Source organism: Entelurus aequoreus, linkage group LG21, assembly GCF_033978785.1.
Source record: "Entelurus aequoreus isolate RoL-2023_Sb linkage group LG21, RoL_Eaeq_v1.1, whole genome shotgun sequence".
NCBI classification, from domain to species: domain Eukaryota; kingdom Metazoa; phylum Chordata; class Actinopteri; order Syngnathiformes; family Syngnathidae; genus Entelurus; species Entelurus aequoreus.
Genome location: NC_084751.1, coordinates 9913466 through 9932135, shown reverse-complemented (window position 1 = coordinate 9932135; position 18670 = coordinate 9913466). Strand labels below are relative to the sequence as shown.

At 33.8% G+C, this 18670-nt stretch overlaps 1 protein-coding gene and 1 long non-coding RNA gene across 5 annotated transcripts in view; one reads left to right on the top strand and one right to left on the bottom strand.

Moving 5' to 3' along the window:
* Positions 1-10267: 10267 nt before the first annotated feature.
* Positions 10268-18670, top strand: part of LOC133638330 (electrogenic sodium bicarbonate cotransporter 4-like) — a 32408-nt gene continuing 24005 nt past the window's right edge. For 3 of the 4 annotated variants that reach the window (XM_062030847.1, XM_062030846.1, XM_062030844.1), the window contains exons 1-5: positions 10268-10453; positions 13346-13475; positions 13535-13695; positions 13762-13917; positions 14024-14131. In XM_062030847.1, the coding sequence (XP_061886831.1) occupies positions 13423-13475; positions 13535-13695; positions 13762-13917; positions 14024-14131 (478 nt within the window). In that variant the 5' untranslated portion in view covers positions 10268-10453; positions 13346-13422. Of the gene's footprint in view, positions 10454-10700; positions 10959-13345; positions 13476-13534; positions 13696-13761; positions 13918-14023; positions 14132-18670 lie in introns of those variants that run through there. The other variant, XM_062030845.1, reaches the window with a different exon arrangement.
* Positions 13315-18670, bottom strand: part of LOC133638331 (uncharacterized) — a 28657-nt gene continuing 23301 nt past the window's right edge. Inside the window, exon 3 of the long non-coding RNA XR_009823607.1 lies at positions 13315-14137. This is a non-coding gene — a long non-coding RNA (uncharacterized LOC133638331). The remainder of the gene's footprint in view (positions 14138-18670) is intronic.

The window sequence follows — 18670 nt, the reverse complement described above, 5'->3', positions numbered from 1 at the left end:
GCGTGTTAGTGAATGTTGTGTGTGTCAATGTTGGATGTATGCGTGTTAGTGAATGTTGTGTGTGTCAATGTTGGATGTATGCGTGTTAGTGAATGTTGTGTGTGTCAATGTTGGATGTATGCGTGTTAGTGAATGTTGTGTGTGTCAATGTTGGATGTATGCGTGTTGGTGAATGTTGTGTGTGTCAATGTTGGATGTATGCGTGTTAGTGAATGTTGTGTGTGTCAATGTTGGATGTATGCGTGTTAGTGAATGTTGTGTGTGTCAATGTTGGATGTATGCGTGTTGGTGAATGTTGTGTGTGTCAATGTTGGATGTATGCGTGTTAGTGAATGTTGTGTGTGTCAATGTTGGATGTATGCGTGTTAGTGAATGTTGTGTGTGTCAATGTTGGATGTATGCGTGTTAGTGAATGTTGTGTGTGTCAATGTTGGATTTATGCGTGTTGGTGAATGTTGTGTGTGTCAATGTTGGATGTATGCGTGTTAGTGAATGTTGTGTGTGTCAATGTTGGATGTATGCGTGTTAGTGAATGTTGTGTGTGTCAATGTTGGATGTATGCGTGTTGGTGAATGTTGTGTGTGTCAATGTTGGATGTATGCGTGTTAGTGAATGTTGTGTGTGTCAATGTTGGATGTATGCGTGTTAGTGAATGTTGTGTGTGTCAATGTTGGATGTATGCGTGTTAGTGAATGTTGTGTGTGTCAATGTTGGATGTATGCGTGTTAGTGAATGTTGTGTGTCAATGTTGGATGTATGCGTGTTAGTGAATGTTGTGTGTGTCAATGTTGGATGTATGCGTGTTAGTGAATGTTGTGTGTGTCAATGTTGGATGTATGCGTGTTAGTGAATGTTGTGTGTGTCATGTTGGATGTATGCTTGTTAGTGAATGTTGTGTGTGTCAATGTTGGATGTATGCGTGTTAGTGAATGTTGTGTGTGTCAATGTTGGATGTATGCGTGTTAGTGAATGTTGTGTGTGTCAATGTTGGATGTATGCGTGTTAGTGAATGTTGTGTGTGTCAATGTTGGATGTACTTATTTTTTTTTTCTTTTTTTTGCGTGTTAGTGAATGTTGTGTGTGTCAATGTTGGATGTATGCGTGTTGGTGAATGTTGTGTGTGTCAATGTTGGATGTATGCGTGTTAGTGAATGTTGTGTGTGTCAATGTTGGATGTATGCGTGTTAGTGAATGTTGTGTGTGTCAATGTTGGATGTATGCGTGTTGGTGAATGTTGTGTGTGTCAATGTTGGATGTATGCGTGTTAGTGAATGTTGTGTGTGTCAATGTTGGATGTATGCGTGTTAGTGAATGTTGTGTGTGTCAATGTTGGATGATAATGCGTGTTGGTGTGAATGTTGTGTGTGTCAATGTTGGATGTATGCGTGTTGGTGAATGTTGTGTGTGTCAATGTTGGATGTATGCGTGTTAGTGAATGTCGTGTGTGTCAATGTTGGATGTATGCATGTTAGTGAATGTTGTGTGTGTCAATGTTGGATGTAAGCGTGTTAGTGAATGTTGTGTGTGTCAATGTTGGATGTATGCGTGTTAGTGAATGTTGTGTGTGTCAATGTTGGATGTATGCGTGTTGGTGAATGTTGTGTGTGTCAATGTTGGATGTATGCGTGTTAGTGAATGTTGTGTGTGTCAATGTTGGATGTATGCGTGTTAGTGAATGTTGTGTGTGTCAATGTTGGATGTATGCGTGTTGGTGAATGTTGTGTGTGTCAATGTTGGATGTATGCGTGTTAGTGAATGTCGTGTGTGTCAATGTTGGATGTATGCATGTTAGTGAATGTTGTGTGTGTCAATGTTGGATGTAAGCGTGTTAGTGAATGTTGTGTGTGTCAATGTTGATGTATGCGTGTTAGTCAATGATGTGTGTGTTGTCAGGCAATGTGTTTACAACATACATGATATATAACATTTATTGTTAACTAATATTTTCCTGTCATCTTTAATTTGACGTTTGTTTTATGTTTTGTCAGATGTACTTCCCTGTTTAGTTCTGACCATATTTAGCAATATTCAAATACATAAATTTCTCCTTGTTTTGATAGAGTTTTAAAACTTGCACTTACAGATGTAGCGACCAACTGTAGTTACTGACAGTGGGAGGGATGGAAGGTGTGTAATATCATGGCTTACGTGCAGTGATTTCTCCAGATTCTCTGAACCTTTTGATGATATTACGGCGCGTAGAGGGTGAAATCCCTAAATTCCTTGCAATAGCTGGTTGACAAATGTTGTTCTTCAACAATTTGCTCACGCATTTGTTGACAAAGTGGTGACCCTCGCCCCGTCTTTGTTTGTGAACGACTGAGCATTCTGCTTTTACACCCAATCATGGCACCCACCTGTTCCCAATTAGCCTGTTCACCTGTGAGATGTTCCAAATAAGTGTTTGACGAGCATTCCTCAACTTTCTCAGTCTTTTTTGCCACTCGTGCCAGCTTTTTGAAACATGTTGCAGGCATCAAATTCCAAATGAGCTAATATTTGCAAAAAATAACAAAGTTTTCCAGTTTGAAACATTAAGTATCTTGTCTTTGCAGTCTATTCAATTGAATATAAGTAGAACAGGATTTACACTTAGACTTCCTTTTATTCTCATTCAAATTTGAACTTTAACAGTACAGATAAGAACAACATGTTGTTGCATTAGTTCGTTGTAGTGCAGGATAAAAGAGCAACAAGGTGCAGATATAAATAAATAGATTACTGTACAGATAAATATATTGCACTGTTTTTGGAGGGAATTGAGGGGATTATTATGATGCGTTCAAGAGTCTTATGGCCTGAGGGAAGAAGCTGTTACAGAACCTGGAGGTTCTGTTACGGAGGCTGCGGATTTGATGTAGATTTGATGTACAATGATTTGCATATCATTGTATTCTGCTTTATTGACCATTTACACAACGTGCCAACTTCACTGCTTTTGGGTTTTGTACATTTGTACGACACTAGAAGGAACATTATAATGTTGTTATTATTATTGTTGATTATAATGTTGTTATTGTTGATTATAATATTATTGTTGATTATAATGTTATTATTGTTACTTATGTTATTATTATCGTTGATTATAATGTTGTTATTTTTGTTGATTATAATTGTATTATTGTTTTTGATTATAATATTATTGTTGATTATAATGTTATTCATATTGTTGTTGATTATGTTATTATTATTGTTGATTATTATTGTATTATTATTGTTAATTCTAATGTTATTATTGTTGATTATGTTAATAATGTTAATTATAATGTTATTATTGTTGATTATAATGTTATTATTGTTGATTATAATGTTAATATTGTTGATTATAATTGTATTATTATTGTTGATTGTTATTATTTTTGATTATAGTATTATTATTGTTCATTATAATATTATTATTGTTGATTATAATGTTATTATTTATACTTATAATGTTATTATTATTGTTGATTATAATGTTGTTATTTTTGTTGATTACAATTGTATTATTGTTGTTGATTATAATATTATTATTGTTGATTATAATGTTATTATTGTTGATTATAATGTTATTTATATTGTTGTTGATTATAATGTTATTATTATTGTTGATTATAATTGTATTATTATTGTTAATTCTAATGTTATTATTGTTGATTATGTTAATATTGTTGATTATATATTATTGTTGATTATGTTATTATTGTTGATTATAATGTTATTATTATTGTTGATTATAATGTTAATATTGTTGATTATAATTGTATTATTATTGTTAATTCTAATGTTATTATTGTTGATTATGTTAATATTGTTGATTATAATATTGTTGATTATGTTATTATTGTTGATTATAATGTTATTATTATTGTTGATTATAATGTTAATATTGTTGATTATAATTGTATTATTATAGTTGATTATGTTATTATTTTGATTATGTTATTATTGTTCATTATAATTTATTACTGTTGATTATAATGTTATTATTGTTGATTATAATGTTATTATTGTTGATTATAATGTTGTTGATATTGTTGATTATAATTGTATTATTATTGTTGATTATGTTATTATTGTTGATTATAATGTTATTATTATTGTTGATTATAATGTTATTATTGTTGATTATAATTTTATTGTTGTTGATTATATTATTATTGTTTATTATAATGTTATTATTGTTGATTATAGTGTAATTATTGTTGATTATTAATGTTGTTATTACTGTTGATTCTAATGTTATTATTGTTGATTATAATATTATTATTGTTGATTATAATGTTGCTGTTATTGTTGATTCTAATGTTATTATTATTGTTGATTATATTATTATTATTGTTGATTATAATGTTGTTGTTATTGTTAAATATCATTTTATTGTTATTGTTGATTATAATGTTATTATTGTTGATAGTAACGTTGTTATTATTGTTGATTATAATGTTATTATTATTGTTGATTATAATGTAATTATTCATGTGTTGTAATGAAGGTTGATGTCATCCTGCTGTGTTTCACTGGCTAACTATCACACATGGAAACATCAGCCAGCCTGGAAATAGAACATGGATGTCGATGGATGCCCTCAGGTAACACAGACACACACCACCACACACGCACACAACACACACACACACACACACACACACACACGACACACACACACACCTACACACACACACACACACACACACACACACACACACACACACACACACAGGAGCATTGAGTCCGTGTGTGTGTGTGAGAGTTCTCACTTCGTTTGTTGGCGACTCCGCACATGCACACGACGCACTGACTGTTGGTTCTGCACTCCTATTTCTTCTTCTCATTCAGGTAAGAACTTTTTCACTTCTTGTTGGAACGTGCACGTGTGGAAGCGGGGGCGGCGGCACAGAGGTGTTGCGTTGCCATGGTTACAAAGGCCTCACTTCTGCTGCACTGCAAAGGATGTGGTAATACTTCTTCCTGCCACCTTGGCGGCGTGTTGACCACGTCTTTGCATGCAAAGTAACGCCACAGGAAGTCCCCGCGAGTGATGGAAGCGTGTGAGTGTGTGTGACCTTCACAGTCACTGATCAGGCTTCAGGAACTCGTTAGCGATCGCCAATGACACTATTGATCAGCCTGCAACACCCCCCCCCCGCCCCCCTTCTCCCCTGGGTTAACATTGTTGAGAGTCAGCGCCATGGCGACCGCACAGAAAGTCTCCCATCGGGCGGCCATGTTGACCTGGCGTGACTTCAGAGTGGCGTCTCTAAAGTTTGACCCACTTTATTGCTAAATTACCTTTGTTTGGGTGTATTTTCACTGGATGGGGGGGGGGGGCGTTGGGGGGAAGGGGGTGTTCCCACGGCGTTGGCCTGCGTTCCCGCCATCGACCCCCGTCACACGTGTCCACGTCCTGCGTCTAATGAGGCTTGTTGTGACTTTCAGGATGGACCAGCACGCCAGGAGCCGAGCTCAGCGTCGCTATGACGACGACGAGGGACGGTGAGGCAACACACACACATACCTGTCAATCAATCAGGAGAACCTTGCACCTGTCAATCAATCAGGAGAACCTCACTCACTTGTTGGTTAGATTTTTTCATGTTGGAGACAAAATACTAGGCCATATATGTACAAAAAAGACACAAATAATGTTTATATTATATCAGTTTTATTGTTGAACTGTAATTTTACAGAACAATTCATACAAAAAAAAAAAGATAGTTAACATGAATAATTACATATGAATTTGTCTATTTTAGTATGCGGCGGTGCAATAAAAAAACAAGCTGTATTGGATAACCCCTGACATAGGAAATCATGTCAATAGTCAGTTCCCCGGGTCAAACTGTGGCCTTCATTCAAGTGTACAGCAGGGGCGTCCACACTGTTTCCACTGAGGGCCGCACACGGAAAAATCAAAGCATGCGGGGCCATTTAGATATTTTTAAACCATACAACATTTAGAATTATTCATTTGTAATTTTTTAAACATTTGTTTATTGAGTTTTAGACATATAGAATTGACAATGGACAGTGCAAAAAAAAAAAAAATCCCACTGAAATGCTCAGGGATCCAAAAGGGCCCCACTTGTAAAAGTGTAAAAATATGTAATACATTATTTTCTTTTTTTACATTTCTAGATAAACGTCAGATCTGTTTAAGACAAGTTTTGTTGAGGTTTTTTTTAAAAATTGTTTTATGCCCTTTTTATCATAGAAAACTTTGGGTTTTTTTTTAATATGCAATATTTTCCCCAAAAAATATTTCAAAGTGGAATATTTGTTGTTTTCTTTTTTTAAATCCCTCTAAAATTCTTGAGGATCCAAAAGGGTCCCACTCATAAAAGTATTTTTTTAACTTTCAACGCTTAAATCTCTAGATCAGCTTCTGATCCATCCGTTTTTATTATTTGTATTAATGTTTGTTTTATGCCCCTTTTGTCATAGAAAACTTTGTTTTTTTTTAAGGCAAACACACAAAATATTCAATATTTTCCCCAAAAAATATTTTAAAAGTGGAATATTTGTTGTGAAATAATTGGAGCCTTGAATAGGTCAATAATTCATAACAACATTGATTTTGATTCATTATAGTTTTTTCAGCAATGACAGTGCAAAAAAAAAAAAAATCCCACTGAAATTCTCAGGGATCCAAAAGGGCCCCACTTGTAAAAGTATTAAAATATGTCATACATTATTTTCTTTTTTTTACATTTTTAGATAAACGTCAGATCTATCTAATAAAAGTTTTTTTTAGTTATTTTTATTGTTTTATGCCCTTTTTGTCATAGAAAACGTAGTTGTTTTTTAAGGCAAACACACAAAATGTGCAATATTTTCCCCAAAAAATATTTTAAAGTGGAATATTTGTTGTTTTCTTTTTTTAAATCCCTCTAAAATACTTGAGGATCCAAAAGGGTCCCACTCATAAAAGTGTTAAAAATTAGTTATACATTTGATTTATTTTTACTTTCAACGCTTAAATCTCTAGATCAGCTTCTGATATATCCATTTTTATTATTTTTAGTAATGTTTTTTTTGTTTGTTTTATGCCCTTTTTGTTTTTGTAAGGCAAACACACAAAATATGCAATATTTTCCCAAAAAAATATTTTAAAAGTGGAATATTTGTTATGAAATAATTGGAGCCTTGAATAGGTCAATAATTCATAACAACATTGACTTTGATTCATTATAGTTTTTTCAGCAATGACAGTGCAAAAAAAATAAAAATAAAATAAAAATTCTCAGGGATCCAAAAGGGCCCCACTTGTAAAAGTATTAAAATATGTCATACATTAGTTTCTTTTTTTTTACATTTTTAGATAAACGTCAGATCTATCTAATAAAAGTTTTATTGAGTTATTTTTATTGTTTTATGCCCTTTTTGTCATAGAAAATGTAGTTTTTTTTAAGGCAAACACACAAAATGTGCAATATTTTCCCCAAAAAATATTTCAAAGTGGAATATTTGTTGTTTTCTTTTTTTAAATCCCTCTAAAATACTTGAGAATCCAAAAGGGTCCCACTCATAAAAGTGTTAAAAATTAGTTATACATTTGATTTATTTTTACTTTCAACACTTAAATCTCTAGATCAGCTTCTGATCTATCCATTTTTATTATTTTTAGTCATGTTTTTTTTGTTTGTTTTATGCCCTTTTTGTTTTTTTAAGGCAAACACACAAAATATGCAATATTTTCCCCAAAAAATATTTTAAAAGTGGAATATTTGTTATGAAATAATTGGAGCCTTGAATAGGTCAATAATTCATAACAACATTGATTTTGATTCATTATAATTTTTTCAGCAATGACAGTGCAAAAAAAGAAAAACAATCCCACTGAAATTCTCAGGGATCCAAAAGGGCCCCACTTGTAAAAGTGTTAAAATATGTCATACATTAGTTTCTTTTTTTTTACATTTTTAGATAAACGTCAGATCTATCTGTTTAATAAAAGTTTTATTGAGTTATTTTTATTGTATTATGCCCTTTTTGTCATAGAAAATGTAGTTTTTTTTAAGGCAAACACACAAAATATGCAATATTTTCACCAAAAAATATTTAAAAGTGGAATATTTGTTGTTTTCTTTTTTTAAATCCCTCTAAAATTCTCAGGGATCCAAAAGGGCCCCACTTGTAAAAGTATTAAAATATGTCATACATTAGTTTCTTTTTTTACATTTTTAGATAAACGTCAAATCTATCTGTTTAGTAAAAGTTTTATTGAGTTTTTTAAATAGTTTTATTCCCTTTTTGTCATAGAAAATGTAGTTTTTTTTAAGGCAAACACACAAAATATGCAACATTTTCCCCAAAAAATATTTCAAAGTGGAATATTTGTTGTTTTCTTTTTTTAAATCCCACTGAAATTCTCAGGGATCCAAAAGGGCCCCACTTGTAAAAGTATTAAAATATGTCATACATTAGTTTCTTTTTTTACATTTTTAGATAAACGTCAGATCTATCTGTTCAATCAAAGTTTTATTGAGTTTTATTTAATTATTTTATGCCCTTTTTGTCATAGAAAACTTAGTTTTTTTAAGGCAAACACACAAAATATGCAACATTTTCCCCAAAAAATATTTCAAAGTGGAATATTTGTTGTTTTCTTTTTTTAAATCCCTCTAAAATTCCTGAGGATCCAAAAGGGTCCCACTCATAAAAGTGTTAAAAATTAGTTATACATTTGATTTATTTTTACTTTCAACGCTTAAATCTCTAGATCAGCTTCTGATCTATCCATTTTTATTATTTGTATTAATGTTTGTTTTATGCCCTTTTTGTCATAGAAAACTTTGTTTTTTTTAAGGCAAACACACAAAATATGCAATATTTTCCCCATCATTATAATTTTTTCAGTAATGACAGTGCAATAATAAAAAATAAAAGAATCTCACTGAAATTCTCAGGAATCCAAAAGGGCCCCACTTGTAAAATTGTTAAAATTTATCGTACATTATTTTTTTTATTTTTTTTACATTTTTAGGTAAATGTCAGATCTATCTGTTTAATAAAAGTTTTATTGAGTTTTTAAAAATTGTTTTATGCCCTTTTTGTCATAGAAAACTTTGGGTTTTTTAAGGCAAACACACAAAATATGCAACATTTTCCCCAAAAAATATTTCAAAGTGGAATATTTGTTGTTTTCTTTTTTTAAATTTCTCTAAAATTCTTGAGGATCCAAAAGGGTCCCACTCATAAAAGTGTTAAAAATTAGTTATACATTTTATATTTTTTTACTTTCAACGCTTAAATCTCTAGATCAGCTTCTGATCTATCTGTTTTTATTATTTGTATTAATGTTTTTTTTGTTTGTTTTATGCCCTTTTTGTCGTAGGAAACTTTTTTTTTTTAAGGCAAACACACAAAATATGTAATATTTTCCCCAAAAAATATTTCAAAGTGGAATATTTGTTGTGAAATAATTGGAGCCTTGAATAGATCAATAATTCATAACAACATTGATTTTGATTAATAATTTTTTCAGCAATGACAGTGAAAAAAAAAAAAATCCCACTGAAATTCTCAGGGATCCAAAAGGGCCCCACTTGTAAAAGTGTTAAAATATGTCATACATTATTTTCTTTTTTTACATTTTTAGATAAACGTCAAATCTATCTGTTTAATAAAAGTTTTATTGAGTTTTTTAAAATAGTTTTTTTCCCTTTTTGTCATAGAAAACAGTTTTTTTTAAGGCAAACACACAAAATATGCAACATTTTCCCCAAAAAATATTTCAAAGTGGAATATTTGTTGTTTTCTTTTTTTAAATCCCTCTAAAATTCTTGAGGATCCAAAAGGGTCCCACTCATAAAAGTGTTAAAAATTAGTTATAGATTTTATTTTTTTTACTTTCAACGCTTAAATCTCTAGATCAGCTTCTGATATATCCGTTTTTATTATTTGTATTAATGTTTTTTTTGTTTGTTTTATGCCCTTTTTGTCGTAGAAAACTTTGTTTTTTTTTAAGGCAAACACAAAATATGTAATATTTTCCCCAAAAAATATTTCAAAGTGGAATATTTGTTGTGAAATAATTGGAGCCTTGAATAGATCAATAATTCATAACAACATTGATTTTATTTTAAAGAAAAATATAAACTATTTGATCTTTTATTCCACTTTTTGATGCTTTTTTTGTAATAGTATTTTTTGAATGTGTTGAAAAATCAGCACTTTGGAGCCCCCTGGTGTACGGGCAATGTTTTAACACTGTGTTATCCAAGTGTAAAAAGAAGTGAACATTGCGGTGTGTTCCTGGCAGACGTTCAGCCCTTCTACATCGGCGTCCCCGTGTCCCAAAGGCGGAAGAGACGGCGCCACCACTCCTCCAACCACGACAGCGACCGCGCCCCCCGCCAATCGCACTACGATCACCACGGTTACCACGAGCCCGCCCACCGAGGAGTGTACAGCGACGAGCGCGACGGCGAGGAAAGCTGCGCAGAGCTACCGCCGCGCGCCAATCTCTCAGGTCAGCGGCCATTTTGTCTCTTCGGGTTAGCTGGAGTCAGGCTCAGGACGGTAGCGTCTCCGCCCCCTGCTGGCGGCCCCGGCACATTCCGTTCCAAGTCACGAGGTGAATTCCTGCACTTTTTTCCATCAAGCTAATCTCGCCATGTAGGCCGTCGTCAGGTGGGCGGCGGCCTGCGGTGTGAGCGTGTGATGAGGCCAACATGGAGGCCGTGAAGTCTGAAGCCATAAGCTGATTACGTGTGTGCACGTCCTTGTTTTGAGCTGTTGTGGCGGTTTAGTCGTGCACGTGCACGTGCACGTGCGCGTGCGTGTGCAGGAGGAGGAGGAGGAGGGTCCTCCAGGGCTCGGCCGTGTGTGTCGGCCAAACTTCACTAACTCAACAACTTGATGGCGTGCTAGCAGCCCGGTCAGACGCCGACTCCTACAAGACAAGCGGAGGCATCACCACCAGGCTAAAGACGCCATCATGGCTTCTGGTTGGACGCTGGCTGGCTCCCAAATAGGTAACAACCAGGAAGTGACTCAGCAAATAGGTAACAACCAGGAAGTGACTCAGCAAATAGGTAACAACCAGGAAGTGACCCAGCAGAGTTGTTGATGTTAGCGGCCGCCACTTAGGTGAGGATGTGCTCCTCTTTCAGTCTTTCTTTGGATGGCAGCTGAAGCATGAAGCCTGTGTTGATTGACATGCGTGCAGGGGGCGGGCTTTAGGCGGGACACGCCCCCGAGCTGCCTTGCTAATGGAGATGGATTGAGTCTAATTAGATGCCGACTTGTGCCCTCTGCTGGCTCAGAGGTGTATTGCAGCCACGCAGAGAGTTGTTGTGAACTTGTTGTGGTCCTGATTGTTTGCTGTGGCTCAGTGAGTGCACTTACACTTACACTAGTCTTTGAAGTACACAAGTGTCTCAGCTAGTGCACTTATACTTACACTAGTCTTTGAAGTACACAAGTGTCTCAGCTAGTGCACTTATACTTATAGTAGTCTTTTAAGTACACAAGTGTCTCAGCTAGTGCACTTATACTTACACTAGTCTTTGAAGTACACAAGTGTCTCAGCTAGTGCACTTATACTTACACTAGTCTTTGAAGTACACAAGTGTCTCAGTGAGTGCACTTATACTTACAGCAGTCTTTGAAGTACACAAGTGTCTCAGTGAGTGCACTTATACTTACAGTAGTCTTTGAAGTACACAAGTGTCTCAGTGAGTGCACTTATACTTACAGTAGTCTTTGAAGTACACAAGTGTCTCAGTGAGTGCACTTATACTTACAGTAGTCTTTGAAGTACACAAGTGTCTCAGTGAGTGCACTTATACTTACAGTAGTCTTTGAAGTACACAAGTGTCTCAGTGAGTGCACTTATACTTACAGTAGTCTTTTAAAGTACACAAGTGTCTCAGTGAGTGTACTTATACTTACAGTAGTCTTTGAAGTACACAAGTGTCTCAGTGAGTGCACTTATACCTACAGTAGTCTTTGAAGTACACAAGTGTCTCAGTAAGTGCAGTTATACTTACAGTAGTCTTTGAAGTACACAAGTGTCTCAGTGAGTGTACTTATACTTACAGTAGTCTTTGAAGTACACAAGTGTCTCAGTAAGTGCAGTTATACTTACAGTAGTCTTCGAAGTACACAAGTGTCTCAGTGAGTGCACTTATACTTACAGTAGTCTTTGAAGTACACAAGTGTTTCAGTGAGTGCACTTATACTTACAGTAGCCTTTGAAGTACACAAGTGTCTCAGTGAGTGCACTTATACTTACAGTAGTCTTTGAAGTACACAAGTGTCTCAGTGAATGCACTTATACTTACACTAGTCTTTGAAGTACACAAGTGTTTCAGTGAGTGCACTTATACTTACAGTAGTCTTTGAAGTACACAAGTGTCTCAGTGAGTGCACTTATACTTACAGTAGTCTTTGAAGTACACAAGTGTCTCAGTGAATGCACTTATACTTACACTAGTCTTTGAAGTACACAAGTGTTTCAGTGAGTGCACTTATACTTACAGTAGTCTTTGAAGTACACAAGTGTCTCGGTGAGTGCACTTATACTTACAGTAGTCTTTGAAGTACACAAGTGTCTCAGTGAGTGCACTTATACTTACAGTAGTCTTTGAAGTACACAAGTGTCTCAATGAGTGCACTTATACTTACAGTAGTCGTTTAAGTACACAAGTGTCTCAGTGAGTGCACTTATACTTACAGTAGTCTTTTAAATACACAAGTGTCTCAGTGAGTGCACTTATACTTACATTTGAAGTACACAAGTGTCTCAGTGAGTGCACTTATACTTACAGTAGTCTTTGAAGTACACAAGTGTCTCAGTGAGTGCACTTATACTTACAGTAGTCTTTGAAGTACACAGGTGTCTCAGTGAGTGCACTTATACTTACAGTAGTCTTTTAAATACACAAGTGTCTCAGTGAGTGCACTTATACTTACATTTTAAGTACACAAATGTCTCAGTGAGTGCACTTGTACTTACAGTAGTCTTTGAAGTACACAAGTGTCTCAGTGAGTGCACTTATACTTACAGTAGTCTTTTAAGTACACAAGTGTCTCAGTAAGTGCACTTGCACTTATACTTACAGTAGTCTTTTAAGTACACAAGTGTCTCAGTAAGTGCAGTTATACTTACAGTAGTCTTTGAAGTACACAAGTGTCTCAGTGAGTGTACTTATACCTCCAGTAGTCTTTGAAGTACTTTAATGACACCTGGTAAGTGGAAGTGGGTCCTTGCAGCGCCACCTGAAGGAATGTGACATAATTAGGGTCATCTTTGACCATCCGAATAGGAATTGGTATCAACAAATCCTCAGGAACTAAGTGCACAGTGTACACAGTATACTTACACAGTCATGACACCTGCGTGTCGGCCATCTTGCAGTGTCACCGGCGGCCGAGAGACTGCGTCACATCCTGGCGGAGGACGACGGCGGGCCGACGCCCACCATCTTCACGGAGATGGACACGCTGCAGCAGGAGGGCGGCGAGCTGGAGTGGAAGGAGTCGGCCAGGTGCGCCTCCCTCTTTGGCCCCGTGGGGCCGTGGCGTGCTGACTGTGTGGTCCTCACAGGTGGGTGAAGTTCGAGGAGAAGGTGGAGGAGGGCGGCGAGCGCTGGAGCAAACCACACGTGTCCACGCTGACGCTGCACAGCCTCTTCGAGCTGCGGACATGTCTCCAGACTGGAAGCATCCTGCTGGACTTGGACGCCTTCTCGCTGCCACACATCGTGGGTGAGTGCTCGGCCTCGTGGCCCCCACGCTCCGTGTGCCGGCGCTAACGTCATGTGACCCTCGCAGACGAGATCGTGGAGCGGCAGATCGCCGACGGCCTGGTCTCGGAGGACCTGAAGGAGAAGATCAGCTTCGTGTTGCTACGACGACACCGCCATCAGACCAAGAAGCCCATCCATCGCTCGCTGGCCGACATCGGGAAGTCCTCCTCCGGCGCCGCCAGTAAGCACTCGCTCCCGTCCAAAACTTTCTTTGCGCTTTGTCCGCTGCTAACACCGCCACGCTTGCTCCGCCTCCTTGGCCCTGACTCCACCTCCTGTGCGCTCAGACCGTAGTCCTCAGGGCGCGCTGAGTCGTAGCACTAGTACTACTTCCGCCATCCATCGATCCACTGATGACCTGCGCTCGCGACACGCCAGCAGCCTGGGACGCCTGCGTGAGTCTGCACACACACACACACACACGCACGCACGCACACACACACACACACACACACACACACACACACACACACACACACACACACACACACACACACACACACACACACACACACACACACACACACACACACACACACACACACTTTCTTGTATTTGTTACCTTCTTGAGACCTCTTTAGGACCACTCTTTCTAGATATATAAGGATGTGTATTTACAACATGAATAATATATACATACTATGCAAATATAAAAAAGCTTGTTGTGAAAAATGAGTTGGAATTTCACAATAAAAAGTTCACAATTTCACAATAAAAACTTAGAATTTTGGCAGTATTATAATAAAAGTCGTAATTTTACTCAACGCAAGTCATAATTTTACAAGAAAAACTGAACATTTGTGCATAATTATGATAAATGTTGGAATTTTACTCAATAACAGTCGCAATTTTACTCGACAAAAGTCACAATTTTAAAAGAAAACTTGAAAATTTTGGCTATATTATAATAATTGGAATTTCACTCGGCAAAATTATGACAAAAGTCAGTTTTACACAAAAAATGTCATTATTTTACAAGAACAACACAAAAATTGGCAATATAGTGATAACAGTCAGAATTTTATATGACGAATGTCATCATTTTGCATCAAAAAGTCATAATTTTACAAGAAAAACTGAACATTTGTGCAATATTATGATAAAAGTTGGAATTTTACTCAATAAAAGTCGCAATTTTAGAAGAAAAGCTTAAAATTTTGGTAATTTTATGAAAAGAGTTGTAATTTTACTCGACAAAAGTCACAATTTTAGAAGAAAACTTTAAAATGTTGGCAATATTGTAATAATTGGAATTTTACTTGCCAAAATTATGACAAAAGTCACAATTTTACACAAAAAATGTCACTATCTTACAAGAACAACACAAAAATGGGCAATATAGTGATAACAGTCAAAATTTTATATGACAAATGTCATCATTTTGCATTAAAAAGTCACAATTTTACAAGAAAAACTGAACAACTGTGCAATATTATGATAAAAGTTGGAATTTTACTCAATAAAAGTCGCAATTTTACAAGAAAAGCTTAAAATTTTGGCAATTTTATGAAGAGTTGTAATTTTACTCGACAAAAGTCACAATTTTAGAAGAAAACTTTAAAATGTTGGCAATATTGTAATAATTGGAATTTTACTTGGCAAAATTATGACAAAAGTCATAATTTTACACAAAAAATGTTATTATTTTACAAGAACACAAAAATTGGCAATATAGTGATAACAGTCAGAATTTTATATGACAAATGTCATCATTTTGCATTAAAAAGTCATAATTTTACTAGAAAAACTGAACGTTTGTGCAATATTATGATAAAAGTTGGAATTTTACTCAATAAGTCGCAATTTTACAAGAAAAGCTTAAAATTGTGGCATTTTTATGAAAAGAGTCGTAATTTTACTCGACAAAAGTCACAATTTTAGAAGAAAACTTTAAAATGTTGGCAACATTGTAATAATTGGAATTTTACTTGGCAAAATTATGACAAAAGTCATAATTTTACACAAAAAATTTCACTATTTTACAAGAACAACACAAAAATTGGCAATATAGTGATAACAGTCAAAATTTTATATGACAAATGTCATCATTTTGCATTAAAAAGTCACAATTTTACAAGAAAAACTGAACAACTGTGCAATATTATGATAAAAGTTGGAATTTTACTCAATAAAAGTCGCAATTTTACAAGAAAAGCTTAAAATTGTGGCAATTTTATGAAAAGAGTTGTAATTTTACTCGACAAAAGTCACAATTTTAGAAGAAAACTTTAAAATGTTGGCAATATTGTAATAATTAGAATTTTACTTGGCAAAATTATGACAAAAGTCATAATTTTACACAAAAAATGTCAGTATTTTACAAGAACAACACAAAAATTGGCAATATTGTGATAACAGTCAGAATTTTATATGACAAATGTCATCATTTTGCATTAAAAAGTCATAATTTTACAAGAAAAACTGAACATTTGTGCAATATTATGATAAAAGTTGGAATTTTACTCAATAAAGGTCGCAATTTTACAAGAAAAGCTTAAAATTTTGGTAATTTTATGAAAAGAGTTGTAATTTTACTCGACAAAAGTCACAATTTTAGAAGAAAACTTTAAAATGTTGGCAACATTGTAATAATTGGAATTTCACTTGGCAAAATTATGACAAAAGTCGTAATTTTACACAAAAAATGTCATTATTTTACAAGAACAACACAATCATTGGCAATATTGTGATAACAGTCAGAATTTTATATGACAAATGTCATCATTTTGCATTAAAAATTCATAATTTTACAAGAAAAACTGAACATTTGTGCAATATTATGATAAAAGTTGGAATTTTACTCAATAAAAGTCGCAATTTTACAAGAAAAGCTTAAAATTTTGGTAATTTTATGAAAAGAGTTGTAATTTTACTCGACAAAAGTCACAATTTTAGAAGAAAACTTTAAAATGTTGGCAATATTGTAATAATTGGAATTTTACTTGCCAAAATTATGACAAAAGTCACAATTTTACACAAAAAATGTCACTATCTTACAAGAACAACACAAAAATGGGCAATATAGTGATAACAGTCAAAATTTTATATGACAAATGTCATCATTTTGCATTAAAAAGTCACAATTTTACAAGAAAAACTGAACAACTGTGCAATATTATGATAAAAGTTGGAATTTTACTCAATAAAAGTCGCAATTTTACAAGAAAAGCTTAAAATTTTGGCAATTTTATGAAGAGTTGTAATTTTACTCGACAAAAGTCACAATTTTAGAAGAAAACTTTAAAATGTTGGCAATATTGTAATAATTGGAATTTTACTTGGCAAAATTATGACAAAAGTCATAATTTTACACAAAAAATGTTATTATTTTACAAGAACACAAAAATTGGCAATATAGTGATAACAGTCAGAATTTTATATGACAAATGTCATCATTTTGCATTAAAAAGTCATAATTTTACTAGAAAAACTGAACGTTTGTGCAATATTATGATAAAAGTTGGAATTTTACTCAATAAGTCGCAATTTTACAAGAAAAGCTTAAAATTGTGGCATTTTTATGAAAAGAGTCGTAATTTTACTCGACAAAAGTCACAATTTTAGAAGAAAACTTTAAAATGTTGGCAACATTGTAATAATTGGAATTTTACTTGGCAAAATTATGACAAAAGTCATAATTTTACACAAAAAATTTCACTATTTTACAAGAACAACACAAAAATTGGCAATATAGTGATAACAGTCAAAATTTTATATGACAAATGTCATCATTTTGCATTAAAAAGTCACAATTTTACAAGAAAAACTGAACAACTGTGCAATATTATGATAAAAGTTGGAATTTTACTCAATAAAAGTCGCAATTTTACAAGAAAAGCTTAAAATTGTGGCAATTTTATGAAAAGAGTTGTAATTTTACTCGACAAAAGTCACAATTTTAGAAGAAAACTTTAAAATGTTGGCAATATTGTAATAATTAGAATTTTACTTGGCAAAATTATGACAAAAGTCATAATTTTACACAAAAAATGTCAGTATTTTACAAGAACAACACAAAAATTGGCAATATTGTGATAACAGTCAGAATTTTATATGACAAATGTCATCATTTTGCATTAAAAAGTCATAATTTTACAAGAAAAACTGAACATTTGTGCAATATTATGATAAAAGTTGGAATTTTACTCAATAAAGGTCGCAATTTTACAAGAAAAGCTTAAAATTTTGGTAATTTTATGAAAAGAGTTGTAATTTTACTCGACAAAAGTCACAATTTTAGAAGAAAACTTTAAAATGTTGGCAACATTGTAATAATTGGAATTTCACTTGGCAAAATTATGACAAAAGTCGTAATTTTACACAAAAAATGTCATTATTTTACAAGAACAACACAATCATTGGCAATATTGTGATAACAGTCAGAATTTTATATGACAAATGTCATCATTTTGCATTAAAAAGTCATAATTTTACAAGAAAAACTGAACATTTGTGCAATATTATGATAAAAGTTGGAATTTTACTCAATAAAAGTCGCAATTTTACAAGAAAAGCTTAAAATTTTGGTAATTTTATGAAAAGAGTTGTAATTTTACTCGACAAAAGTCACAATTTTAGAAGAAAACTTTAAAATGTTGGCAATATTGTAATAATTGGAATTTTACTTGCCAAAATTATGACAAAAGTCACAATTTTACACAAAAAATGTCACTATCTTACAAGAACAACACAAAAATGGGCAATATAGTGATAACAGTCAAAATTTTATATGACAAATGTCATCATTTTGCATTAAAAAGTCACAATTTTACAAGAAAAACTGAACAACTGTGCAATATTATGATAAAAGTTGGAATTTTACTCAATAAAAGTCGCAATTTTACAAGAAAAGCTTAAAATTTTGGCAATTTTATGAAGAGTTGTAATTTTACTCGACAAAAGTCACAATTTTAGAAGAAAACTTTAAAATGTTG